This window comes from Calonectris borealis, chromosome 4 (assembly GCF_964195595.1).
Source record: "Calonectris borealis chromosome 4, bCalBor7.hap1.2, whole genome shotgun sequence".
Taxonomy (NCBI): domain Eukaryota; kingdom Metazoa; phylum Chordata; class Aves; order Procellariiformes; family Procellariidae; genus Calonectris; species Calonectris borealis.
This window is the reverse complement of record NC_134315.1, coordinates 52,088,148-52,115,598: the sequence shown is the minus strand read 5'-3', so window position 1 is coordinate 52,115,598 and position 27,451 is coordinate 52,088,148. Positions and strand designations below refer to the sequence as shown.

Genomic DNA, 27,451 nt, shown 5'->3' with positions numbered 1-27,451 from the left:
ACCGTTTATTTTCCTCTGCATCACTTCAGGCATCACTCAGATCTATGAATGCTAGATATGAATCAAAATAAGGAAAAAGCTGAAACGTGGAAAACTCTTAAGGCAACTGGCCACAGTCTCATAATTGAGGTAATGGAAAGCTGATAAGAAACACAATGTAGGAAACATCCTGTATTGGCAGGAAAAAGGAAGAAGAAAAACAAACAAAACCGAATGCGCCAGATGAGGTAATTAGCTCTTTCCATCTGTAACTTCTGTGTTATCCAACCCTACCAGGTGAACTGAATGCTGCTGGTGAAGTGATTAGCAATGAAAAGAGGTAAAGCTGGCATGTAAAATTTCAACAGTAAGCTTTAGGGTTATTTGCCCACTGCTGTCAACGGGCAGTTTATATTAGTTGGAGCAACCATGACAAATTTTTTTTCAAATACATTGGCTTTCACTGCAGATATTTAGAAACAACCCAGTAAAATGAGGTTGTTAGGCATAGCTGACGATTGAGTTCATCTCATATTTAGGAATTCATCTCTATAGCTGTTGAAGTTAGCAACTTAATTTGCTTTGAATTTAAAAATTAAAATTAATGGCAGCAAAAGAAAACAATTTTCACCTCAATTTCAGCATAATGAACAGGAGCTGCATACATAAACAACAAAAGTGGTGTGCATTTTAAGATTACATAGTGAACTTGATTCTCCAGCAGCTCTTCAAATGGAATTCCCATTTCAGTCAATTATAGACTGTTTACTCCATTGCTTTTTAAGCCTTCAAACACCACTGGGTTTAATTAATTAAACAAATAAGCAACAGTTTGATTAATCAAGTGCACATGCAAAAGCCATTGAAAAATCAGGATCAAGGAAACCTTCCCAGCAACTTCAAGAGACTTCATGATCAGGCTCTGCAAGATCACATCAATAATGGTCTACCAGGAAAATAAATAAAAGACAAATAATAGAACTGAGATTCTGCAGATATGTATCTATATGCATGGGACTACAGCTTTACCACAAAACCTAACAGGCATCTACCACTACCACAACCCAGTTGTATTTGCAGGCAAAACACAGACTGAGCCCTTATATCTGTTTTAAGAAGCCAAGATAGGATCCACAAAAACAACAGTAGGATTCATCAGTCAGCCAGCATCTACACCTGGGTTAGTTGTTTAGACTCCTATATAGCCGATGCAGAGAAATGGGCACATCTGAAGTATGTCTCACAGCAAGCAGTGGTGCTCATTGGCCACCGAGCATACAAGAGTCCTTGATGATTCAAAAGTAGATTTCTAAAATTAGGCAATATGAATTTCAGCCCTGGGCAGTGACAGAGAGAAAAGGGGAGAGAGAGTGACCAGGTGTAGAAATAACAGTTTGAAGTTGCCTTCACTCATGCTCTGAGGACAGTGAGAGACATTGCAGGAAAAAATGATACATCTCTGGATTTCAACCTAGACACTCAAAACGCCTGCTGTTTTATTAACAACTAACCAAGGACTGCGGTTAAAACAGCTCTTAAGTCCTAGGGACTTAGCTTCTGCCTGGATATTTAGCCAAACAAACTGAAGACTGAGTGAATAGCACCAACAGCTTACTTGGGATAGCTTGCAAGATCACTGCTATCAGTCTGCCCATGCAGAAAAATGTCTGGGCAGCTCTTAAATCATCTCCTGAACCACATTTTAAGGTAAATTGCCATTGATCTTGATTTTTCTTAAAATGCCAAGTTCTAAACTGCAGAGGCTCAGGAACTGATTCACTAACAGCTCAGTCATCTGGCCAGGGGGCACAGGCTTACCAATAGGACAGTTCTCAATATTAACTAAATCATAGAGTAGAAACATGATTCTAAGTAGCTAGCAATAGTAAAACATATAGAGAAAGGTGTGTTTCCATGCCCTTCGAAGTCTTCAACTATGGGAAATTCCTGCAAGTCATATGCACAACCAAGGCAGACCCAATATGGGCAGATAGATGAAGAAAAACCAATCTCAGATGTCTCTAGTAGAAGGAAGATTGCAATTACACATGACCAAAAAAAAGAACTGAAATAATTTTAAAATGCTGAATACAACCCATGGTGTAAGAGTGACATGGAAGGAAAAAAGAAAAAAAAAAGGAAAAAACCTCTCAAAATTACAGTTCACCTAAATGACTGACACTAATTATGACAATAACATGAAACTATTCATCCTACAAAAATGTTTCACATTAATATAATTAGGTTACATTCATACATCAATAATTGACACCACTTACTTCTTCCAGCTAAGTGGCTTTAAATAACTTCATATGAAATACAATGAATGCAGGTTGCTATGGTGATCAGTATAATTCAGGAACAACTGGTTTATATTTTAAACAAACACGTTTGATTCTTCAACCTGAGACTCAGGTTGAAAACATTTAGTAGCTGCTTTGAACTCCAGTTTTCCTGCTTAAAGCCCATGACGTACTGAAGAAACTATGAGCTCCTCAAAGTGAATAATGCATTAAAATGATCAGTCCACGATGCTGAATTATGTGTAAAACCATAGCATTCTGCCCTTGATTTCTGTTGAGTGATAATATTTGAAACCTATCACAAAAAAGTATCACACAATTTGCCTGTAAATTGATATGACTGCATTTAACTGATGAATTTTCAGGCATGGTATTCCAGGCTGTGATGTCCCCGTCATGACATAGACTGCATTAGGCCCGACCACTGTTAGATGAGAAACCACTGGAAGAACAGGAAACACCTGTGTCTTGGGCAGTGGTTCTATTTCTTCGACAAGAGCACTGGCTCCCTGTCCCATATTGTGCAAGACAATACTGTGCCTTTTCATAGTTACGGCATAGAAAGACAGATGCTTAGGTCATTAACATAAGCCCAACACTACTGATTTTTTTCCAGAACTAAAGTGATTTATACTGCCTCATAAAATCTATGTTTGTTGACTGGATGAAAGATGTCAAAATATTTTTCACACAAGTAGGGATGTCAATTACGTGTTTTTTCAAAATGTCTGTATTTTTTCTAGTTTTGAAAGAAAGTATGTTTCCACTTCTGCAAATAAAGAGATGTTAGCAGTATCATAATTAGTAATTTCTATGGCAGAAGCATCTAAACTGTCAATACTAGTGGATGCCAGGAAACAGTACAGAGGAGAAGGTCTTATAACCACAGGATCTGGAAAGTCACAAAACCATCCAATCTACAATTGGGTATAGGGCATACTGTTAAGTGTAGATGATGAAAATGTCTCAGTTTTGTCATCTTGGTGGCTTGCAGCGTTTTTTTTCCCTCATTGTAGTTTGTTTTCCAAATTGGGTTTTAAACTAAGAATACAATTAGGGATATAATTCCATTAATATTGCTTGTGACGCTATAAAATGTTTTGAGATTCTTCAGGATTAAGAGCTTCAGTTAAAATATGGACTCATGTACAGAATAAATACTTGTGAACTAAATACGTTTTACACATTGGTACAATATGTATGATGACAGCACACCTACAGATCCGCCGAAGGCAGAATGACAGCACAGAGCGCTGGAGCCCTTGGACCAGCCTCTTCTTCAGTCCAGACTCATTATCACAGCCTGAGGATGCAGATCTTGATGATCCTTATTCCTGATACTCCAGATCAGAATCTCCTGTTTGCTTCTATTCACTGTCATTCAAGAGACCGAGCTCCCTGTAGAGCATTTTGTTTCATCATTGTCAATTTTAAAGATATTTACTTTCTCTTTAGTTAAGAGTAAACATCACTTGCAAAATTACAGAAAAAAAAAGCATAACAAAACATTTCTCAAACAATCCAGTTGGTATCAGAATCTTATTTGCAAAACACTTACTGTAAGTTATTAAACTGCAGGATATATTATAGCACTTGGAATTACAGTATACAAACACCTATGAAATAAAGAATGCATCCCAACAGGATCCTTATGTGAGAGAGAAATACTGATGAGCAAAAAAATAAAGTATCTTGCAAAGGATTACATAGACAATGTGTGGCACAGATAGAAGGAGATCTCAAATTTCCTGAATCGAGACTACACACTTTTCCTGTAAACTCTATGATTTATTTCTGCCTGTCCAGAGTAGGGCTGTAATTCCATTACAGTTTCTGGGAAGACCATAAAACATACCAGATAAGAAGCTGTTCAGAATACAAAAGACTAACATATAAGTGGAAAGTTAGTGCTGGTTTAATTTAGGATATTTATCAAGTAAAACTAGTTTAAAAATACATTCATTCTATTTGTTAATGTTTACACAGCCTCTGCCTGTATCCAGTTTAAAAAAAAAAAAAATCAAAACTAACAGGAAAAATATTTCTCCCCTTCTCACCTACTTTTTCCTTTTTTGTTCCTCAAAACCCAGAAATCCAACAACCAAAACTACAACATTTTTGTGTCAGCCTAATTATTGATTTCTGGACCAGAGGTACTACAGGGAATCCACAAATCTGCACGATACCCTTGAGTGCTAGATGCACTGTTAGAATCTCTCTGAATTATGTGAAAGATATATGAGATCTCACATTACCAGACAGTTCCCTACTGGGTACAAATGTGAAGAGGAACATGAATCAAAAGTCACTAGAAGTAAATTCTTTCACCTGACTCAATAGTCACCTATTTAAAATGATAGTACTTGACTAAATTAAATCTCCCAATGATGTTTTACATCCATTTGTTTTAGTGTATGTAACATACTACATCTCTAAGGAAACCAGCAAGCCTACACTAGAAGATATGAATCTGTGAAATTCAGGTTATCCTTGCCCCTCCCCAGTTTCATTAGAGCTGAATCAATTCTAACATCATAAAGCATCAAACAAAAGACCACGGAGGACAGTCTGATAGGATAACAAAATTAAGCTGTTTTGCATTTTATAACTGGACCAAATTAGATCTTTACCAAACAGTTTGCTAGGGGTACTTTCCAAAGCAAAGGTCTGCATTCACTTGGAAATTCAAACCAAGTCCTAACACAAATATTTCTTTAAAGTAGATCTGTTTATAAAATTATACAAAGAACCCAAAACATTTGTTGTTGTTCTCAAAGCCAACATGCATCTAAGAAAGTTTATCACTATCTTACCAATGCGAGATTTCCTTTTACCAAAAATGTTGAAAAAAAAAATCATCTAACATAAATAACGTATTGAATATTATGTTCTCTTCCAAACTACTCTCCAAATACTCAGCAAGTGCTACAGGGCATGAAGAGATCCCTAGATCACAACAACAAAACCCCATTTGCTACATTAACAGGAAGAGAAAATTTGCTCCTTGAAGATTAGTGAAATTCAAGGTTACTTCTTCATTAGAAACTCTAAATAACTCTGACACTCTGTCCACGAAAACTCCTTTTTTAGAAGGACTGCTGTGTCACCTCCAGAATATGTGAACTGCTCTTATTCCCATTTTCAAGTGACAAACTGTAGAAGTAATAATAGTAGTGACTCAGCAGCGTTGCTTTGCCACCACCTCAAGAATTAAGAAACTAAATAAGGAGTTTTAAGTATTTTCAGCATGCAAGAAGTCTTGTTTCTGTAATGTTATCTCACACAAACACACTTAAATCCTCTCGGGATAGTACATGATAATTTTTCACAATGAGTACCAGTTAAGGAAAAATACTTAGAATGAGTACCAGTTTTGAAAAAAAATCACAGGAAACAGTCCAAAGCTGTACAATAAATACTGTGTAATACTCCCTATGGTATTTGATATGGAAAATACAATTAGACCTTTTTACGCTACTACGTTAAATTCTAAAGTGAAAGACTGCAAAAAAATCCCCAGATAAATATTTCTAAATCCTATCCTCTGCTCAGACAGCACACTGGCTATTATGTTTAAAATACTTAGGTACACTAAAAGGTGTGAAAAGTTATTTGCTTATTCTTGCAATCTGCACAGCTATACTACACAGAATGATGCATATGAATAACAAGGGGGGGGGGGATGGAAACCAAAACAAAACTACTGAGATCATTAAAGAGCAGAAGGCCAAGCCCAGCTAAGTATGGAAAGCTGCATCAGCACATGAGAAATTACAGCTCAACACATTGCTAACCTAAAGAACAAAGGTTTCATGTACAAAGGCTTCATGTAAGTAGTCTATACCTAACCTACTTTATTTTTTCATCCATACATATCCTATTTACTGTATGTATATACTGCACCAGATGAAGAAAATACAGACAGTATTTTGATTTTTATAAAATCATAACATCTGACACTTGAATGGTGAGTGCTCCATAACTCCACAAAACTACTTTAATCAGCATGTGATACCTCCATAAGTGATTTTAATACTTGGTACCTAACCAGAAGGGTAAGGAGCAGAGGTCAAGCACTTAATGGCACAGACCACATACTCAGGTAGGAGCTAAGATGCCATTAAAACTCAGTATATGCAGCCTCCGCTTGTTGAGACAAAACTGCTTTTCCAGAAATTGTGATTCGATTCTACAACACACAAGCTCTTTCAAAATAAACTCATTTAAGTCTTTTACTGGGTTTTGACTAATTTTTCCCAGTGGAGGTATTCTAGATGTTCAATATAGGACACGTCAGAGACAGAAAATCCTGCAAAAATCCTGTGCTCAAAAAATCTTTTGAAAAAATGTGTGCAAGAGAAGAAAGCAGGAGTATAGTTTTAGTCACCTGCTAGGAAAACTTATTGGAAAATACATGCTCAAGATACAAAATTCAGAAACAATATTGTGAGATCATGGTCTTTCGCTTAGGTAAGAAAAATCAAACATCCTTGTTAAGAATACCCTATTCAGATTAATTTAGTTATGTAGGAATCTACATATGTGATCAACGCTGCCAAGAAGGACAAAGCTTCTGTTCAGGAGAAACCCAGACCGTAGCACTTTCTAGGCTGACTTGAAGCAATTTCGGTTGAAATTATACAAAAAATAATTGACATAGGGCCCCGCAATTTCTTCTATTACATGCAGAATATTCAGGCACTATATTTATGCAAGAGAACCAAAATGAATTTATTTAAGAAGAAAGATAGTGAGGGACCTAATCTGCTTCTACTCTGTTTCTACTTTAATAAAGAACCAATCTCACATCACTGCTTAAACAGGAGTCTAGTGGGTTAAAAGGCATACTGAGATTTTAAATGAAACTCATCTAAATGAACCTTGAATAAGTTATTTTTGCTGTGGGTTTTCCTCCCCCCCCTTACATAATTGTTTTCAAGGTCTCGTCAGACTACTGAGTGTAGAAAATTGGCAGTTATTAAAAAAAAAATCTGTTTAAAGAAAATATTTATTAGGAGTAAAGTCTTCATATTAGGAGTAAAGTCTTCATATTACTATTTCTACACTGCTTGGGTGATTAAGAGTGAGTCAGGAATGATGCCCTTATTGTTTTGGGAAAATAGCGGAGTTTATATGGACTAAGCCTCACTAGAGAAGTGTACCTTCCACAGGATTTTCTTCTTGAAAAGATATTAACATTTTAATTGAAATAAGCATACTGTGCTTTGCTACCAACTCTAATTTTCCTTGCAATATAAACAAAAATTTTGTGGTATCTTCAAATCTTTATCTTTCATATCCATGCCTAGAAAACACACAGAATTAAACAGCTAGACAGCATCTCCAAATTTATTTTAGGAAAAATAATCATTACTCATTTAATAATATGACCTTTTATTCCTCTAAACTATGCTGCTATTAGTACCACAATTCAGAAGAAATAAGTCCATACATTAGCTATCTGTAACTATACATTTCCTCAGCGGGGCTACACAGTTTAGTCTTTTACCATATCTGTTAGCAATACTGTACTTACATACACTTTTAGCCACAACATAATTATATTTAAGGCAAATGATGGCAACTGAATAGCTATGAAAATTCAGTCTCACAGGGGGCACTATATGAACCGAGTCCAAGCTCCCAGGACCAAGGTCACTGACGAATAAGCTTAAATCTGAAGTGTACAATCCCACTGACTTCAGTGGAGATAGTTATGTGCCTTAGGCTAAATACATGCTTAATGCCCCACTGAGACGCTTTCACAGCAAATTCTTGAAGCACCGAACAATTCCTGTTTCCCAAAGGAAAGATGTCTTTTTTCTAAGTACTCTTTGATACACTAGTAATGTATTTCCCACAAACTAGCGAACATGCGTGTATACAAATTAGTAAGGACACAAAAGAGATCTGAACCTATAATGAACTTAAAAAAAAGAAATCAAAGGGATAAGAGGTAAATGTAAAACATGCTGAATCATCCTTGATACAGACAGAAATTTGGATAGAACAGTAAACACAGTGATCTAAATCCCGATGAGATATGAAAATTTCAAATATATTTTTGCAGCAATAAATATAGGGACAATTCATCCCCACACATAATTAGAAAGTAGGCTGATCTCCAAGGAGTTCTGCCCACTCCAGAATGCATAACCTACAATTTATAAACACAACTAGCATTATTAAATAATCATGGTGATTCTATTCTACAACACAAGAAACAAAATAGTCTATTGGGAGACAGCATTCTCCACTATTATATCAGTAAAATCTGGCAAATTTAACTCATGTCTCGGTTGCGTGAACTTTTAAGCTTGGATGCAAACAAGATTTACAATCTTTGACCTACAGTTTCCAAATATACTGTTACCTGAATACACTGTTACCTGAAATCAAGAACTAACTGAAGGTTGAAAAGATACAGGCTGTCTGCATCACACCTTAATATGAAACTTGAACAAGAATGTAAAGCAGAAAGAAGCCCATCAAAATAAATTTATTTAAGAAAGCAAACAGAACTAGGTCAAGAGAAGGACTAAAGATGAACAATTGAGATTTTTTTGCACAACACCTCTAAAATGAGCTAAATCTCAAACGTAGTAGCTGATTTCATAGGCTAGAGTTGCAATCATAATAAATGCAAATGTCATCTAAGATAACATATTCCAGGAAAGTACGGAAAGCTGGTTAGGAAAGAAGAGAGAAAAGACACGGTAAATGTGACTGGGGGGGGAGCAAAACAAGCTCACTTGTACTGAAGAAGAAAGTTACACAACTGAATGCATCGTCTTTTACTTATGGTTACAAAATCTGGGAAATACTAATTCTCACACTGGAAGAAAGCACAGCCTTTTCTGTCATCTCCTCTGGCCTCGCTGCGTTCCCTTTGCCACCCTTCTAGCGTCTGCCACTGGGCTGATTCAAAGGCTCATTATTCCTCAGTATGCCAAGAGAAGAATTCCTCCAGAGCTTTTCTTGCAGGTTAGATCAGAGTGCAGGCTATTGTGAGACTAAATATACCATGTCACATACCTCTCCATCACTTCTTACCCATACTCTGTGTTTGCTGTGGGGAACAAGGGGAGCAGCGCGCACAGCAAGCACGCTTGTATTATGGAGAGCTCCTGCTTATGACCTCTGCAGCCTGAGGAACGCATTCCTCGATTTCGTTCAGCCTGTTGATTTCTTTTCAGAATAGAAGAACAGAATCATATTTCTGCTGGTATCTGAAAGCTAGGAGAGTTTGAAAAATTCTTTTAAGCTACTTGCCATATATCATTCTAAACGAAATTTAAAGCAACTTCATTCCAAGGTATGTTATTTTTCCCAGAAGCTAAAGGTGAGATTTTCCCACGTCATTTTTCCTTCTTTCCTCTATTCATTTCTTTCCCCCTTTCTACTTACCCCTACTGTTTACTACCCATGATAACTCAAAGGATCAGGATACGAGATTCCACAAAAACTCAGTACAAGGCGATGCCTTTTGCCTCCCTCCACAGCCAAAACCACCCCTTCCATATGCACAATGACATAGACACCAGTTTCTCCACGTGAGTAACTCCACACAGCTCTGCGCAGCCCGCCTCTGAATACACGCCTGCTGTATTTGCAAACTGAGGGGCTTTGACTGAAAATCCTCAGAACCAGGAGCTATTTGCATTTAATCTAATACACGCTGACAATAAGATAGTTAAGTAACGTTTCTATGTCATTCTAGCCTAAAAACCGTAATTTACAAGTAGTACGTCATGTCAGTAATGTTATATTAAGAAGCATAAAGAATACCTTTTCCTGAACCCCCAATCCTGCAAAAATCTCCAAATGAGTCAAACAAACAAATTAAAGATTGAGTAGGGGAGAAAACAATGAAATTGAACCTTAGAAATAAAGTTATTCCATGTTTTATTCATGGAGAAAATGTATTAGAAATACAGAGGCTTGTCAAAACTATTTTCTGTGAAATTAACAGTTTTGCGAAAAAGCACAAAAATAATATTACAACAGAGCTGTACTTTCATTTTATCTACTGCCTGCTTTTCAACCTCCAAATAAGTGTATTTTTACAGTAAATTGCTTTTTTATAAAGAAAAACTTCTGTGAGAAAAAAAACTGGTCAAGTCAGGAAGATCTTCAACAGGTTAATCATGTTGCCTGGGCTTTTGACAGCCAGCAAAATCATAATCTATCATAATAAAGAGAAGTTTACTACCAACACTTTCGGTTTTTTCATAAAGGTTTCTCAGGCCCTAGGGCCTCTCTGGTTTCCTTAACCTTTGCAAAGACACCGCGCTTTAATCGTTCTTCCTAAAAAATATGTGAGCTGTGTTTGTGGGGCTGGAAATATTTAGAGAGGGAAGAGAAAATGAACGCGTTATCCACTCTGCAACCAAAAAGCACGACACTCATTTTCTACCTATTTTCTTTTTATTTCTCACCCTTGCAGATTCAGCACTTACTGCGTTTCAAACAAAACCTGTCACTAGTTCTCAAAAGTTGGGTGTGAGGAATTAAAGCATTTAAAACACTGAAACAGCTCAAAGAAATGCCTTTGGTTTGTCAGGTATGTTTTACATTTACGTACGTACTACTACTAGGTAGATACATTTACGTACACGCTACTTTCGGCACATACACACAGCACCACGGGCTGAGGGATGCTGCACCAGGCCGTGGCCGCCAGCGGCTCCGGGGCTGGGGAGCTCCCTCCTGCCCAGCCGCAGGGGCTCAGTCGGGAGGTCTGTGCTCCAGCCTGAGTAATGCTGCTGCCACTTGCCCGTTTGCAGCTTCAACCAGTAGCGAAAATGGGCTCATATACCGGAGACACACAGACACGCACAGGACACAGACATGGCCGGACACACAGGCTGCCACAGAGAAGGCGCTGCCTGCAACAGCGCCTACGTACAGGGACTGCGCAAAATGCAAGCACAGGCAGCCGGGTCCCCTCCTCCTCTTGGGCTGGTGAAGACTGAAACTAGGCTGCAACAAATCTCAGGGCTTATTTACCTGCATGGCATTTATTTGTGAATTCCTTCCCCCTCATGGGAAGTTGGAGGTAAAAACAGAAATAAAAATCAACAAAATCCAAACAATATTAAACATTTGACAGAATCGTCACAGGGACAAGAGAAGGGACAATAGGCTCTCTCATCACAAGAGACTCAGGTACAAGACATGCAACAATAAAGTCAACTAATATTTTCAAACACTACAGCAGATATGACCCAATCTTTGAATAATGGTGGATGGTAGGTACAATTTTGGAAAGATTTAAAAAGTAATTTATTTTTGAGCCCAGGCTTCAGTTGATCAGTATGATAGGCTTTTGCAGTATTTTTTTCCTCCTGTTATAAAGAAACTTGTGATTTGCTTTGGCATTTTTTCAGCAGAAGGAAAGACAAAAAAAGGAGCAGTAACAGTAGCAGACACACCACCAACAGCAATGGTAGTGTCTGCTCCACTGCCTGGAATGACATACAAAGAGGCACAAAATATAACATAATTGGCCTCTAAAGACTGTAATGACTCTAGTTATTAATGTAGCTCCATCCCAACGGTATCTTGAGTATCTCTCAAACTGTAATGCCAAATCTCCATGACTATGGGAGTACCACTTTCTACATACTACAAGTAAATTAAGCGACTAGCCCACGGTAACATTAGAAATCCGCATCAAAGAACCCAGCTCAACCCAGGAGACCTAGACTCAAGTTTTAACTATCAGACTACACTTACTTTCTTTACCTAAGAGTGGAGCTACAAGAGATAAATACTTCAAAATGTCAAAAGCCATCACTAACTCACGCTTTCTAGACACACACAGTTTCAGTCTGACCTTGAAGTAGGATCATTGCAGAAGTTGTATGGAAGGTGCAGTTGTTTTTATATAAACTGAGTTACAGCTGCTCTGCAGAATAATTGCGAGCTCATAAGTGTTCCTTTTAGTCCCTAAATCTCTTTGTTGTACTCGCGGAAAACTGAGAAGAAACAGCATGCTCCTCTCAAGTTACCATCACATTTCCATTTTGGCAAGACATCCAGTCCAGATCTTTGTACACTCACAAAGCAGGACAGAAAAGCAACGCTTGACACCCTACTTAAACTTTGCCATCTAAAAATGCAGAATTGCTTTAGATAGGATGGTATGCTTTGATTTGTCATAATGTTTATTATTGCATTTATTTTCTGCCTGCAGATATTATTAAAGAAGATGTTTCATCTCAATGGATGTATAAAATCAAAGGAATGAAGAAAGGCAGCATGCCTAATTTAATTACTGTCCTGGTTCTTTCAGTAAATGATGGCTGAGCCTACCAATATGAATAAGGATTTGTAACTAAATGTCACACTATAATTATGAAAGAGAAGGAAATTGAGATACAGACTCTGATTCTAATTGCTCCATGATAACCATACAAATGCATCTCACTCAAAGTATTCTTTCATGACCCTGGAGTTCAGGACTGTGATCTTTTGCCCTTCTTGTCTATTTATGAAGGAAAAACCTCTTGGCATCTAAATTATGGCTGTGATGTTCTGTAATGCTGATCTTCTAGCTGCTCCATTTAACTGAATAGGATTTACAAGTACATATCATTAATAAAATTTGCATCAGCCAGAAAGGAACCTCACTTATACTCACCATTTGAACATATCAGTCCACCCCTCTTCACACCAAAAAAGAGCTAAAAATACTAATTTGCTCAGGAAACTGAGTATTTTCCTTGATCCACTGAGAACACACAGCACAGGCCAATTATCTATAATATCTCAGATACGTTTTAAACATTTTCTGAGGGAAGCGCAGCTAGAAGCTAGTGTTACATGCCTCCTGCAGCTCATCAACTAGGCTCATTCGCAACTCAACTTTCAGGTAAAACACACTGAAGAGTTTTAGGATAAGTTAAATTGGTGGTTTTTTCCCTCAATTAAAATTGGAATAAGATTACACCATTCACATAAATAACAGAACAGAAACAGGACTCCCAATTCAGTACTTCTTTTCCAGAATATGGACCAGGGTGCTTCAGGATGCTGGAGGACTAACCTGATAGTAGCCTATGATTTCTATTTTCATTCCAATTTAATACCAACTTCTTCTCTAGTCATTATTTCTTCTCCTCTTACTTTCAGTAACTTAAGCTTCAAGACTGCTAATAACACGCCTAGCCACAAGCATGCAATGGTTATTTCTGACTAACACAAATATGCTCTTTTCATTTGATAATGGTACCTATTCTTTCACTGCAAAGCCCACAAAAACCCCTTTCCTCCATGCCCAGTGGTCTTTCAGAAGCTGTAGATCATGGTTAGAAGAATTTAGAAGATGACAAGTTTTATTTCATTTCCCTGGAGACCTTAAGTTACTCCATTACTGTGTCAGATTTACTAAACAATGCTTCAGGGTAAAATGTGTAGCTTAGTAGAATAGGTTGTTCTGAAAATACAAAAATCCCTCTGTTTCTAACTTTTCTAGGTATGGAGAAACTAGTTGCATGTGACTCTGCAATCCACACTTCAAAGCCATGCTGGAATTCGGATGTACGCATGAAATCAGGCTGGCCACAGTTCTGGCTTGTGCTGCTCTCCCTTCACAACAAGAAGTTTCACAGAGGAACAGCAGGCATTTATTCAGCGAGTCTTTTTCCCTTGTGAAATTAAAAACTAACATGAACTTCCCCTTTTAATTGTTATTAGGATATCTATATAGTGGTGTAATTAATGTAGTGAAGTCACACATCAGTTTTTGTTATGTTCATTATTAGTACTGCTTACTTTTTTATTATGTTATTGTCCAAAATCTGTAGTGACAATGCAAGCTGCTGCTAAGCTAAATAGTCTGCGAACCTCCTTTTTGGCAGAGACACAGAGCTCTTTGTTACTTTACTGTCTTTATTTTGTTCAAAACCTGTAAATATAAACTGAAATGTTATTACACATTTCAAACAGAAAACTGAAGGGATGCTGCCCTAGTCTAACCTGATCTGTAACGTATACATCTCTAAAGGTGGCATTTGGGAACGGTGAAGCTTTCAAAAAAGCTCCAGGAGCTGGGTGCCCAGTTCCAACTAAAAATCAAAATATGTCATTGTTTTTAAACACAGAAACATAATTTGCTGCCAATGATACATTGATGAGTAAAGCAATACATTCAAATTACCTAAGTATCTCTTCTCTGGTTCTAAGCAGTTGTCTGACAAAAATATGTAGTTAGGATCTTTTTTTCCTATTCTCTATTTAAAAGCAAATAAAAGACACTGAAAAATCTGCTTTCCTTGCACTGACAAATGGATTACACGGGCACTTTCTCAGACTCTCGGAGATAACTTCCACTTGGGAGCAGGAGGTCCGCTTTGCTACAAGTCTCAGGAAAAACATCCAGCGAGCAGTATTTGCCCCTTTTGAGTTTCTGTGCCGGTGCTGCTGCCTTACAAAGTGAGATACCATCTGCCCAGACGACAGCAGAACTTGCCAGAGCTCTAGGCACGCTGCCCACGCTGCCCTCCGCAGGAAGGGGGGCCGACTCCAGGCTTCTGACAAGAGCCACCCTTTGGCTGGCTGAGGACTGGCCCCGCAGCCAAAGGCACCCAGCAACACCCCTGCTTCAGGCACGCCTGAAGGCTAACGCTTGTGGTTGCAGCGAACCCCAGCTGATCCACCGTAGCTGAGGAGCTGGCTTTTGGTGTTTTGCTGCCAAAACAAGTAGTATAATTTATAAATACCGCATATTTTTCTATTCCCTTATTACATTTAGAAGATGTTTCACATTTCAAAAGCAAGCAAATTTATTTCTGTTTTACAGTTTGTAACTACCTGTGTTAATGACCCGCTACCAGCACTGAATTCTTCTGTACTTTTTCTTTAATAGCATTTGTATTTCTCCTACTCCTGGTCAAAAAAAAACCCAAAACACCAAAGGGGTTTCATCTCAGCTCAGCACTCCTGCCCTCCATTAAAAAATTAATAAAAATAATTAGTACATTTAATCAAGAGCCACAGGAGGAGCTCCAAGCCCGCCACAGAATTTTCACACAGCTTGTTCACCACATTCAAAATAACTCAGCGACTACCTAATTAATATCACTGGGTCGTTACACCAACACTTTAGTTTGGCTGGGTGCTGATGGCAATTGATCTGCAGGCTATCGGGATTTAAAAGAAATACAATACAAATTCCTGACTTTTACTTTCTAAAAAACAAGTGCACTGCGTTTTTGTTGGTGAGGCTGCTAATACCTAATGTAATTATGTTACTAAAAGATCATAATCTGACATGATGACTGTAATTTGACATTTAAATAAGTATGTTTAAGCCGTGCGTCCATCTCAAAAACCAAAACACTATTTCTACCTTGCCCTCAGAAGTTTGCAAAACCCATACAGTAATCTGTCAAATTAATAATGAATATTTTTAATGAAAAAACAAATATTTGTGGTGTGATAGAGTACTCTAGCCCAACACACTATGTTTTGGATCTCACTAATGTGCAGTAAATAAAAACTACCTAGTACAAACACATAACAAAGGTTGGAGCCCACAGTTTCCAACCACTTCACTAAGATGTGCCTCTCCCTGACACTGCTAAGCAGACACCATACCACAGCATTACATTTTAAACATAAAGAGCATCTATTTAACAACTATTTTTCTATTTTTTGTTAGGTATACATTTAACAACTATTTTTCTATCTTTTATTAGGTATACATGAGCAAGTGTTACATTGTAAGAGTGATACTACTACATCAGAAATTCACATGCTCATTCCTTTCAGTTATATTAACACAAAGCTACACCAAGAACAGGCTCCTCTTTCTCAACATCCACTAATAGAAAAAAATATATATTGGGCCCATAAGAGTCATTGCCACCATGTCAAAAGTCATTTTGTCAAGTCATGTATACTGTTTTTCATTCATAAACCTTGAGCAAGTACCGAAGCATGTATTAACACATACATAGAACTATGCACACACTTAAAAAAACTTCTAATAGAGATGGCCTTAAGTTAGGTTTGAAAAAAATGTGCCCGATCTCTGAAAGTGTTTGGTTTTTTAAGAGTTGAACAATATTTAGATGGCTGGTAAAGCACACTTTCATATTTCCACTTTTAACTCATTAGTTTTTCAGCAAATAAGACAAATAATTTAATTTCTAAATATGTTGGGTGAAATAACTGTGCTTTACATGTACGTTGGATCACTGCCTTGCAGATGAGGCTGAGGCATTAAATCCAAAACGGCTACAGCTCCGGCCGAAGACAAAGCTTTTCTAAAAATTATAGCGAGCTACATTATTCAAAACTATTCAGCAAGCATTCAAGCAACAACATGATGGATGCGGCAGGCCAGTTTGGGTACACAGCTAATCAATATCGCACTCGTGAATAGTCACTGTGTAGTGTGGAGCCTGATGTGGAGATGACAGGCGCACGTGCTTAATATTCTGTACCATGAGCAGTCCCCCCGACTTCAGCCGGACCACTCGCTACAAATCCCAGCTACGCACATACGTCTTTGTAGAAAGATGCAGGGGCACCGGTTTTATGACACCTATTACGGCAAATAGTTAAGAAATTACCCAAGACCTTGGACAGCGATGCCTTTGGGAACTTTTTGAAAAGGCTACTATTTACTGCAGTCGTGATTTAATGACAACACGAACCATACAAAACCAAGTATTTGGTTTTTCAATAGGCTATGGCGCAACACAAGCACACAACTCACCCACATTAATGTGCATTACTTGAATAAATTCCCCGCTGCTTATATCACTGAATATAAAGGTCTTCCCTATATGTTTGAGTAATCAATACTTGGAATCAAGTAAGTCATGTTTCACCGGGGAAAAGGAAAATGAATGATGTTAAATTAATGCTGTCACTTTCTATAAACCGGCAATGGCTTCCCGCTACAGAAACCACTAACTTCATTATTTTACAACAGGAAATCAACACTGTAGCATATTTGAAAAGTCTAATTTACTTAAAGTAATAAAAAGGCACCCTCAAGGCTCATCATGTATGTCATATTATGCTTAGCTTTAAACATTCCAGCTTAAGAACAGTTTGCAAAAATCTCAGCGACTCAAGTTGATTAATATTTTGCATTTGTATGCAGTAGTGCTCTCCACTCACCAAGTACTATATAAATATTATTTTATTAAATTTCAAAGCAATTGTGTTAGGTGGGATAATAAAATGTCTCTGTCTTCCATTCTTTATCTCTGCAATACAGCCTTTAAAACAGAAGCAAAAGTAGTAAATTAGTGCAGTAAACTCACTTAGGGAGAGAAGGTCAGAAACAAGGGAATTCCAAGCTTCTAAAGCCATGCTAAGGCTAGCAGGGCACAGAAATCTACATTCAAAGTAGAAGCATCTACATGAGGTTTGCAGGTATCTCCTTATCTTCAATTGTATGGTTAGAGAAAAAGTTAGGGGTACTTTTTAATTTTCTAGTACTCCTCAGGGTTCATAGTGCCTTTTTGCAGGAACCCCACTTCATGAGGATGCTGCTAGAGGGCAACCAGCTCATTAGCAAAAAGCTGAGAGGACAAAACAAGAACACAAGTAAAAAAATGAATTGGAGTAATAAATTTAAAAAATCGCAAACAATGGAAGAGGTAATAGATCTTTGTCTCTTTCTTCTTTCTAGCTCTGTATTTTAATTAATACAGCGTTCCACTTTCTGGAACAACGTCTCCTTGCCTGCCAATTGGCTCCTAGCTCCTCTTTTAAAACTCACTCCTTAATAACCATTTCTCCCAGAAATCCCTCCAATAGTATCTCATTTTCTATTCATATATGGTCACTAAAGTTATGGTAGATCAATACAATACAATACAATTATTTTGTTAAATTATTATTATATTGTCAACTTCAGTAGAAAGTCAAAAAGACATATCCTCACCCTAGCAAATACTATTCTTTTCAACCACAGTAGCTAAAAGCAGAAGCTATTGTAAATCGGGCCTTAATTAACAAGAGTCTCTCAAAATCTGGAGCTCCTAATGGCAGTTAAGAGACTTTCTCAATTCGCCATTAACCAACCCATCAACTGTATTTATTAACTCTGGCACTACACTTCAGAATTGCTGTTTCAATGATACAGCTTGCTGTATACAGCCTCCTGATCAAGGAACAGTTTGTGATATTCAAGTCAAAGATGTAATGTTAGCCCTCGTATTCGTGTAATTTGTCATTTTAGAGATTTTCATAGGCTCTTGAAGAATAGGAACTTGCCCGATTCATTATTTATCCCTCCGTAACAACTGAAGAAAGAACTGAATTCTTTTCTAATTACACCTCTTCATATTTCAACGTATTTGTTAAAATACTGAACAGACCTTCTCTTGGAACATTTCCCCCTATAGTAATTACCCACAGAATTCCTTATAAAGAGCCAAAGTAGGGCACAAGTGAATTGTAATATCGCTCTAGGACTGATGGCTTTAACCAAATAAATGCTATAATCAGCATGAATATGTAGAACATCAACAGGATTTTTATTGCACTACAAATAGTCACAGAGTGTTGATAACTTTGACTTCCAGAAGAGAATCATTTGAAGGTTTCCATGCAAAAAGCAGCATTTCGTGTCATATTTTTATACTCATAAACACCGTCATTTTGATAACAGATCTAGAAGCACATGCATTAACTCCCAGTTGATTTCAGTACGATACACATGTGAATGTCAGATATACAGATCCCTTTCAAGTGTTAGAGAAACATAAGGAACTTGTTAGGAACATAAACAAATATTGCTACAAAACTACTTAAATATGTTAAGCTGACATAACACAGGGCTGAATCCTATATATGATGGACAGCATGTACCACCAGGGAAGAAGAGGCTCACAAATCTGTACGTCTGAGATTGTCTTGAATGATTTTTGGTGAAGCAAGCCATGGGTAAACTACCAAGTCCATCGTCTTAAAGAAGCCTTTACAAAGAGTCCAACAAACCAGCTACCAGCAAATACTATAGAAAATCATCTACTCTTGTTTTCAGGCTGGTCACATACCGAAAGAATTAAATAGCCCCTTGGTTTTATTCAAATTCGATTAGAATAACAAATTCTACTATAACAGTACTGGCTCATCCTCAGCCTCAGTTGTCTTCTTGTTTATGAAGGGGGCAACATTAAAGATCTTTTAAAAAACGTATATTGCTTCCCAGTTATCTGCAATAGCTTATATGTGCATGCACAGAAATATGATCGCTTCCAATCGGTTAAGCTTACAAAAGTTTAAAGCTCTGCATTAAACTAGTTATATATCTTGAACGTGATCACTTGATCACTTCTATATTCCAGTGCTTATAAAAAAAATTGCATCAAAAATATTTGATAATGTATTTTAACTGAAGAAGTTTAGAAGAATTCTATTTAGGTACAAATGGAGGGACCTATTGGAGAAAACAAACAAGGCCAAAAGTGAAAACAGAGAATGGATTGATTTGGAATTACTAAAAAGAATTTTGGCTGAAAAGTCTTAAATTCTGGAGGTGGGCCACAGCTTAATATAGCAATCAGAAAAGCAATTTGTCAAAAATGTTTAGATGTCAGTATCTAACTCTAGGGTTTTATGTACTTCAGTGGTATGTAAATGCTAAAAGACTCCGAAAATGAAGCCTCAATATCTTAACATGAATTAAGACGACAACTTACAAACAACCACATCTAACCATTTTGTGCCAGATCCTAACCCAGTATAAAGACATCAGCTTTATCTGGTGAAATTGTGTCAACTTATACTGCGGCTCTATCCTTCCAACTCTTTCTTCCAACTGAATGACTCAAAAACAAAAGTGACAACTAGGCAAATCCTAAATTTTTTGCAGCTAGACGCACCACCAAACAAATAAATCAAAGAGCAAATATTAATAACACCTTTGTGTTTAAAGACAATGTGTCTCTACATTAGTGCTCGGCATAGAAATGGTCACCATTCTTCAAAGGGCAATGTAGATCATTCTGTTTTAAAAGCATCTCATTTGCTCTGGATAATGAGCCAAGAGTAGAAAGATTACGTGTCATATCACATCTCCATCTTAATTACTTTTCTATCAAGTACAATGTCATTATGATCTTAGCTGTTCCAGAAGCTGCTACAAATCTTTATAATCATATACTGGACATAACTTTTCCATCACTGTTAATTCAGTGCTTTATAAATATAAAAAAGGAGGAAAACACAGGTGAGGCCAAGTGCAACATGTTAGGGAAGTTTATTTATGGAAAATGGTTCTGCCAGTTAATTTGTTTCCAACAGGTCCAGGGAATGAACAAGTCTAAACACTATGATTTCTTTCTACTTTGCTTTCTACCAAATAAAACAGAACAGATGTTTCACCCTGTAAGTAGACATGCAAATGTGTTTAAAAAGCACAATACAATGGTTAAATAGAATTATCATAGAGATAATTCAGATAATTCAGATATATTCACAGAATTATCATACACAGAACATTTAAACAGGAGCATAATTCAAGCAGCTTATCTGTAACCATTGCTAAATTTGCACCAAAGGAGGGATCAGAACTGAAGGTGGCACACACCTGCAGGCACGTCTCATAAACCCCACTTCCACACGAGTCTGCGTGAATGTGCACTACAGGTACCTACGCAGGTGGATGGAGAAAGAGGGGTCAGAAAACAGCAGGTAAAAGAGAGGGTCCTGCTGAAAAGCATGTCACTGCCATAACAGAGTATCACAACAGAGTACAAACTCAGAGCTCTACCTGTGATCAAGTACAAATCTCACTTACGTTTTAAGTCTCTCCGAACCTGTGGAGTTAGCAGGACTTTTCCTGTTCGCAGACTAGGCCCTACACTGTCCCACGTCACAGCCAAAGGAAATGCAGGATTCCCCACTGCAGGTACCACGACTTACCAAGACCTTGCGTAATCCTATTATAAAATCGTTCTGAACACACCACGAGTTGACCTTGGTTATTGCTATTAATCACGGCAGTGCAACAGTGCCTTAACCAACTGCGAGAGAAAGGATCAAGTCACACTCATGTCTCAAGTCAAACCCTCTTTATTTGAAGCATTTTATTCTGGCACACACAAAATGGGATCACAATTATATCAGCAATGGGCTTTTTGGTAACTGCCTGAGGTAGGCAGGAGCCATTTTAAGTATCTGGAAAATCAGATGGGTCTGCCCTTGGTGCTGGAATTCTTCTGTAGCTGTAAAAATCAACTTCGTTTCATAACTGACCATACGAAGTTCAAATGCAGCGTAAAGAGTATCTTTCTGTTAAATGGCAAACGCATTTAGAAATAACACTACAAAATGCATACTGCTCTTCCCCTTCCAAGAAAATGACTTTTTTATTTCCAAGTAATTGCGCTGAATACATTTACTTTATATTTCTAGAATAATAACACCTCATTGAAGATATTCAGTATTTATCTGACTTACCAGAACGATGGTGATGTTGTTCTTCTAGGAACTCCAAGTCAAGCATTAGGTCATCTTCATCCAACTCACAGGAACCCAAGTTATTCAAAACATCCTAGTATATATTAAAAAAAGAAAAAAAAAAAAAGCAGCATTTAGACAGATGTGTTAACCAAACTGTTCTGCACAAAATAATGAGCAATCAGATCTGGGAAATACGTTTAAGCACGAGCTACAGAAATTTCTTCTATTAACATTGGAACAGTGAGAAATTGTATGAAACAACTGTCCAAGTAAAAATGTATTTGTCACCATTCTCTACTTTTATAGGATTGCGAATATTTAACAGAAAAAAACCCAGAAGTACAAGTAATACCATCTGTATAACTCTATTTTTTTTGTACTGTTCAATGACGGTTTTGTGTCTTTCCAAGTTTAATCATTACCTTTTATGAAGCATAAAAATGTTACTCTTAGCACAACGTAAAAGTACTTGTTTTTCATTAAATTTTGGAATTCTAAGCACTGCCTGCTCTTACCAATATACTCTGAAAAGAGATTTACTGTTCTATTTATCCAAGGGATAAAGAGACACAAATTTAGGATAAACAGGAAATTTAGGCACGAATGATTAACTCATGAATTTTTAAGTATTAAGGTGGGCGGTAAAGGCTTACATGGACAGAGAAGACAGCCTGACTGTGAAGTGTAGCTGCTTAGGTCCCCACTCCCTTTTTGTGATTCATTTTGTTTGCCAAGTTTTAACTGCAGACAGATAAGGCCGGTTTATTCAATGCATCCTCTGGAAAGTCAAAAAGGGGTGGGGGGGCTACAATCAAAAGAGAGCAAGAGAGTGGCTTTTCGCACTACGTTTTTCCCTACAGGATTAGCTTCTTGGAAGATAAAATGACTAGTTATGTCTCAGGTAGCCGTCTTTACTCTGTAAACTCTGAGTACAGCAATATCACTATTCAGGCTTCATTTGGGGTCATGAAATGGCGTTCAGCTCAGCCTTTGCGAAGCCCTGCCTGGACAACCAGTGCCTGCAGCCAGACACAGGAATGACAATCAGTCTCGGAAGAGACGCACGGCCGACGGGGACAGAGCCGCACGCAGGGAGCCGCACGCAGAGAGGCTCTCCTCTCTGCCATCCAGGGAGAAACAGCAGCAGGGAGAAGGCAACCCACGTGAGGACAGTTCACTTCTTGTTCCCCGTTCCTACCCTCACCATGGGCAACTTTGGAAAATGAGGCGATGAGGCAACTGTTTTCTCTAGCCCCTACCAACCTAAAGTACTATACTCAATGTATTAAAAGAGCTATTTCACTCTCCATTTTCTTTCCATGTATATTTTATTTTTGGTCATTTCTTCTGACCCGATAATGGTTTTTTCCACAGTCACCAACATCTAATCAAACATAATTCATGTGTTCTCCAGCTGGCATTTTGTTTGCAAATCTACAGTGATATTGCAAACAGGCTTAATTCTTCAGTCCATTCACGGGCAAAAAACGTCAGTAGATGCTGCATGAGATGCTGGCACCCCATACGTCTCACATGCTCCAAAACAAATGTAACCCAGAGAACACGGGAATTCAGTGCAAAAGAGGCCAGGTGATCATCCCAAAGTATTGAGCTGTCTGTGAGATCTCTGTATAGCAATCTGCTGTACAGAAAGCAGAGAAATATAACAGTAGTATACATTAAACTAGCAAAAGCCCTCCCTGACTTCAGTTCCAACCATATTTTTTTATGTTCGTTCTAATTCTTTGAAGTATTTTTCCCCCCATAGCAGATGCCAATTCTTATTCACACTTACAACTTACACTTACTCAACACTTTTGAGTAATTACTTCTTCAAATTCTGTTTTCTACTTTCACAAACAACACACAGGCAACACAAGGACTTTTTCTTGCATTCTTTCTCTGACGTACCACCAACACGAGAAAACCTCTTCTGAGATACAGAACTGCCTGCTAATGCTGTTACTATATTTACAGATGCCAAGCACAGAAAGTGACAATTGTCAAATGCAGAGACCTCCACCAAGCAGTGAGCAGCGTTGTACAGAAGGAAAATATACATCACATGAACATTACAGTGCATCACACATCTTATTCTCTCTATCTTAACGCAAATAGCTGCTGACAAGCCTTCGTCATAGTGACTGTTTCTTTCCCCCATGCTGACAAAATGTAGACTTTGAATAACCAAATTATTTATTTCTATACAGCACAAAAGCATAAAAATAAAACATGAATATGCAATACTCAGACGCATTATATTAGGTTACTGTACCTGATACTTATGTAGACACAAACTTTTCTAGTCTGGATTTGCATTAACACGTAACAAAACCAAACTAAAACTAGTTCACTAAAAAAAATTTTAAAGAAAAAGTGTTCTGTATGAAACAAAAGTGGGAGAATGCACATTGCTCAATGTTACAGATAACATAAAACTTAAATAACTTTTTAATCACTGTTGGTGCTAGTGAAACACTGAAGATTGAAAATCTCATTTAGGGCTTATATGTATCCTTTAGTACGTAAGTACCTTTCAAAATAGTAGCAGCAAGACACTTCTAAGATTTGTTCCCTGTTCTTTTTCACAAATTCCAAGAGCACTGCCTGATGTGACTGAAGTATCTTCAGTCCAACTGTTATTACCAGCTGTACTTCAGAAGGAGAATCAAGGCAAATTAAGAGCAGATGAACATGAGGAAACAATGTCTAAACAAAGGAAGAGTTTGGAGTTTTTTGATCCCTTTTTAAATTTAGATGCTATTATGTACTCGAGCTTGATCAAATGGTATATTAAACCACTCAGAGAATGTACAACATACCCTGTTTATATACTGTTTTATTAATGTAAGAAAAGCATTTTGGTGACAAAGTCCAGAAGAACAATCCCTGCAATTTTTAAGCAACAGCTAAAAGTTTTTCATGCCAGTAGAGGCAGAAGGTAAAAAGGCTGAAGTACGCAGGTTTGTTCTTTACCTTAAAATTATCATCTATTTTACAGTTGACCAACTGAACCCATATTGATATTAATGCTAAGCAACCTTTGATGAGCCATACTAGTAGTAATGAGCATGATTTCACGCTAATTGATCATCTCCTACATCTTGTGCAGTAACTTATGTGTGGTCTGAAATCTTGGGAGATTGACTGCAAAAATGTAGTGATTCACAGCCTTTGTCAAAAAACAAATTCTATTTGATTCGGAAAAAACAAACAAACACAAACAGAACCACAGTTTTCTAAATTGAAGAAACTCCACCAGGTAAGACAGACCAAAAGGAAAATGTATACAACTCTCCCCCTGCACTGCATATTACCGCCTTTCAGGAAGGTCTTTGCTTCCAATAACCTAAAGAGTGGAGGCAAACAGTGCTCCGTCTATCCTCTCTATCCTGCGAGGCTGATGTGCACCCTGCTCCTCACAGCAACATCTCTGCTTGTCCACCTGAGCTGATGGCTCCCAGCTGCCTTCCCAAAGCACCTGCAACCCCCTTGCCTTCCCTTTCCTACAGCCTCTTCGACTGGACCAACAACAGTAGGCAAGCTGAAGTGACAAAGAAAAGCTCCCCCAGGTTTATTCTTCTCGGAAGTACCTCCACCAGGGAAACGGTCTCCCTCTTTCCCCAGGAGTTCACTTGTTCTTTATGAAAGGACAAATCACAGAACTGGGAACAAACAAATTAAAGCAGCTACTGTCCATCACGGCCAGAATGAGGGCTTGGCAGAGAGAGCCGCTCTACCTGCCAGGGCTGTCGATAATGTCAGTCCCGCTGCTTCTCTGCTCTCATCGCCCACCTCTGCAGCTGGAGTCCTTCCACAGATACAAAACAGAAATGAACTCTTGAATGCATAAAAGCACATCCAAGCAGAGAGCATTAGTTAGGTTCCCAGGGCTGTCCTAACTGAGTAATATTTTCTGAAAACATATAATTAGAAAATATAATAAGAGAAAAGGGCTCCTAGAATGACCTGCCTAATGCCATAGAACAGCTCAGCGGTACCGCTGAGTGCACGCCGACGTCCTCTGCCTCCTCGCCAGGATCCATTACTCCTTTGTTGCTATGACAATTAGTAACAATTGTAATTTCTTTTTAAGTCTACTATCTCTTGACCCTTTCCCCGTTCTCCCCCTCACCACTGCTACTGCATTCTTTGAAGAATAACACAATTAAATTTTAATAAAAGAAAATAAAAGAGAGAGAGAGAGAGAGATCAAGCCCTAAAGAGCATTCAAAGTGAATAGTTTCAAGGCTTTGCTACATAAAGAAAAAGAAATGAATGCATCCATCAAGGTCCCAAGGAAACATTTGTTGTCTATTTACGGTGGCATACCTTTTATTTATTCCAGGAGGCAAACCATTTAGTTCAGGCAGAAGCTCTGCAGCAAAAGCCTCTTTATTGACTCTGTAATAGCCCCTTAAAAGCCTTAAGACATTATTTCCTACTTCTGGTGTCTGCTTGACTTCTACCACCGTTTTGCCTTTATGATGGACCCAAAATTAACATAACAGTGCTTTTTTCTTCCAGTTGATCTAGAAGTTGATCATAATCTGTGAGAAGAACATGTGAACAGACTGACTTAGTTGATCACTTGCCCACGCCTCTCAGTTTTTCCTGGTCAAGACAGGCTGCAGCCCCAGTTTACCTACCACTCTTTCCACCTTTGACTCGGTGAACTACCACTGTTATTTAAACAAGTTTCTATTTAAACAAGAGTTTAACAGTGATATTTTAAATCTTACTAATTCAGAATAAAAAGCAGTAATTTGTACAACAGTTCAGGCTGCTTTTGATAACTGATAATGGCTGTAGCAGAACAGGATGCTAATCCAAGAATATTTCAAGGCATCAGTAACTTTTCAGTAACAATTTCCATATTTAAAATTCTTTCAGCAACAACAAGAAGTGTAAACTCTGTTTTTCATCCAACAGCTAGGTATCTTACTCAAAGCTCATTGAACTCAATGGTACTCAATTTAGTTGTGACTGGGCCCAGATGTTCTTAACATTCTTAAGAAATATGACCTAAGAACTGTTTTATTATCAAAAGATACGCAGTGATTTGTATGGATTTAGTTCAGAAACAGCTGAAACGTTACAGGGATAGAGATGTATTAGACATACAGTTCCTTCCAGCCAGATGGTGTGTATCTGGATAGTAAGTTTACTCAGGTTGCTGAAGGAGGCTTCCTTCCTACCTTAGTTCCCTCCCTATCTCCATCTTTCTCCCTTCCCAGCTTCCCTACCTATAATCACTCAAAGGAAATCTAATGCATACTACATGAATTTTCAGTCTTTTTCCAGAATAGTCAAGTATTTCATTATTTTTAGACCTGTTCCAGCTCAGAGTCTACAAATGAGTTTGAAAGTTGCAATAAATAAAAACAGCTTTAGTAGTAAATACATATAAAGTGCCCAACATATCAGGTCTCAAATCTACTATTAGGCTTCATCAAGCAACAAAAAGCAAACAGCATTTCTTTAGCCCCCTTTACTATGCCTTTTTTTAAATTATTATTCCAAATAACTAACTTACACATATAAATACCTAGTGAAATTACTGCTTACGGAATTATAGTATACTCCTCTAACAATCAACTACTCTGGTATTAAAAAATGACAATAAAACATACATATGAATTTACAAATACACTATATTATTTTGTTAAGCAATGCAATTCAATTCAATTCAATTCCAACCTAGCAAAATCCTATCAATTGCACAATATATA

At 37.7% G+C, this 27,451-nt stretch overlaps 1 protein-coding gene across 4 annotated transcripts in view; it reads right to left on the bottom strand.

Annotated features, from left to right (window-relative positions):
* The window catches only part of CCSER1 (coiled-coil serine rich protein 1), a 669,891-nt gene that overhangs the window by 583,924 nt on the left and 58,516 nt on the right, over positions 1–27,451 (bottom strand). For all 4 annotated transcript variants that reach the window (XM_075149575.1, XM_075149572.1, XM_075149576.1 and 1 more), the window contains exon 3: positions 21,717–21,810. In XM_075149575.1, coding sequence (XP_075005676.1) covers positions 21,717–21,810 — 94 coding nt within the window. The remainder of the gene's footprint in view (positions 1–21,716; positions 21,811–27,451) is intronic.